Source organism: Octopus bimaculoides, chromosome 7, assembly GCF_001194135.2.
Source record: "Octopus bimaculoides isolate UCB-OBI-ISO-001 chromosome 7, ASM119413v2, whole genome shotgun sequence".
In the NCBI taxonomy this organism is placed as follows: domain Eukaryota; kingdom Metazoa; phylum Mollusca; class Cephalopoda; order Octopoda; family Octopodidae; genus Octopus; species Octopus bimaculoides.
The window spans coordinates 23,423,771-23,426,269 of NC_068987.1; the positions used below are offsets into that span (position 1 = coordinate 23,423,771).

Genomic DNA, 2,499 nt, shown 5'->3' on the forward strand with positions numbered 1-2,499 from the left:
TATATATAAATGCACATACATATATGTTATGTATATATATGCATATATACATATGTATATATTCATGCACATGCATACACTCTCTCTCTCTCTCCCTCTCTCACACGCACACACACACATAAAATAACATGTACTTTATTATGTTAGATGCCAGTATTGCTACATCAACCAAAGAGACTGACCACTGTGTGCCAAATCAGCAAAACTCCCTTACTGAAGAACTATCAGATACTTCGGACTATGACAGGAACTTGATCGACATGGCTAAGAAGACTGTTAGCAAAAGAAGCCCATCCCAGGTGAGCCTGTCTCCATTTCTTTCTCATATAAAGCCAATATAGAACATCCAACCAAAGGGCTATCCCCTGTTATCATAATCAAAATTTGAACATTCACTTTTCCATGCTTGCATGGGTTAGACGCAGTTTATTGAGGCATACATTGTACAGCCAATTGATCATCCTGTCTCAAACCGCACCATCTTCTGAGCAAAGTGATATTTCTCCATAATCAAACATATTTTCACAGAATATTGTCAATGAATGACAGTGATACTCGTTTACAACTGTTATGCAATGTCAGGACAAAGTTAGACTCACGCACACACGCACGCACATATATACAGTAGGCTTTTTTCAGTTTCCATCCACCGGATAAAGAGAACTCCCACTTGACTGAGTGGAATTGAAACCACAATCTCGCTATTGTGAGTGCAGCACCCTCACTACAGAGCCATGTGCCCTCACATATATATGCATATGGATATATACAAGTATACACGCACACCCTCATATAAATACGAATGTGTGCATGTGTATGTCTGACAAAGTGTATATATGCCCTCATCTAGACATGTGCACGTGATTGTAAGCCTTTCTAAAACAGACATTGGAGTTCACTATGGTCATCCAGTTTGTTTGATCCTGTCAAACTGTCCAACCCACACCAGTGTGGAAGACAGACACTAAATGATAATCATGATAGTGTGCATTCCTGTGCATGGGTGTGTGTGTGTGTAATGTATGTTTGTGGGTGGGGATTTTCTCTCACTGCATGATTGTAAACAAACATCATTGTCACACAAGTGGTCTCACCTGTTAAAAATTTGTGTGTGGTTTAAGGAAAAACAAAAACAGGGGAGGGTTAGCAACAGAAGGAACATCCATCATCATCATCATCATCGTTTAACGTCCACTTTCCATGCTAGCATGGGTTGGACGATTTGGCTGAGGACTGGTGAACCAGATGGCTACACCAGGCTCCAATCTGATTTGGCAGACTTTCTACAGCTGGATGCCCTTCCTAACACCAACCACTCCGAGAGTGTAGTGGGTGTTTTATGTGCCACCAGCACGAGGGCCAGTCAGGCGGAACTGGCGACAGCCACACTCGTAATGGTGTATTTTACTTGTCATCTGCATAGGGGCCAGCCCATCGGCTCTGGCAACGATCTTGCTCGAATGTCTTTTCACGTGCCACTGGCACAAGTGCCAGGGAGGCAACGTTGGTAACGATCAACGGCCACGCTCAAAATGGTGTATTTTACGTGTCATCTGCATAGGGGCCAGCCCATCGGCTCTGGCAACGATCTTTCTCGAATGTCTTTTCACGTGCCAATGGCACAAGTGCCAGGAAGGCGACGAACAATCTTGCTCGAATGTCTTTTCACATGCCACTGGAAATTCAAAATGTTGTTCCATCTCTACAGAAAGTTTAATATTTAAAACCATTATTGTCTTCAATCATCATCGTTAAACATTTCCTTTTCATGTTTGCATGAGTCAAACGAGACTTCATTAAGGCATAATTTTCTGCAGCTGGATGCTCTTTCTAACCCTAGCCAACACTTGTTTCCATATAAGGTAATAATTATTCCAGTCTATCAAACAACAACCAGGCTGGACATGTATAAATGGTGATGTTTTGCATACAATCACATGTATGTGTCAAGATGAGGGCAAATATACACTTTGTCAGGCATACACATGCACATGCACATATGCATATTTATGTGTACATGTATATATCTAGTGTCCTAGTGGTTAGGAAGTTGCACTCATAACCATGAGATCATGGTCTCAATTCCTGGACCAAGTGGTGCATTGTGTTCTTGAGCAAAACACTTCATCTTGCATTGCTCTGCAATCACTTTGACACCTGACATGTGGTACACCTTGCACCTGTTCAGGCAATGTTGATCTGATGGAGGGAATAAGCTAATGTACCACACAAACATTTGATCACTACAAACAAATCATTTGTGCAGGTTATTCAACAAGAAACTGTAGAACTGTCTTTCAAACTACAAGACTACTGTCATATATTTATATATATGTGTGTGTATATATATATATATGTATTATATATCTATATATTTATATCATCATCATCATCGTTTAACGTCCACTTTCCATGCTAGCATGGGTTGGACGATTTGACTGAGGACTGGTGAACCAGGTGGCTACACCAGGCTCCAATCTGATTTGGCAGAGTTTCTAC

The 2,499-nt window shown here is 41.1% G+C and overlaps 1 protein-coding gene across 2 annotated transcripts in view; it reads left to right on the forward strand.

Moving 5' to 3' along the window:
* The window catches only part of LOC106878871 (uncharacterized protein DDB_G0283697), a 21,601-nt gene that overhangs the window by 16,355 nt on the left and 2,747 nt on the right, over nt 1–2,499 (forward strand). For both annotated transcript variants that reach the window (XM_052969337.1, XM_014928212.2), the window contains exon 5: nt 148–299. In XM_052969337.1, the coding sequence (XP_052825297.1) occupies nt 148–299 (152 nt within the window). The remainder of the gene's footprint in view (nt 1–147; nt 300–2,499) is intronic.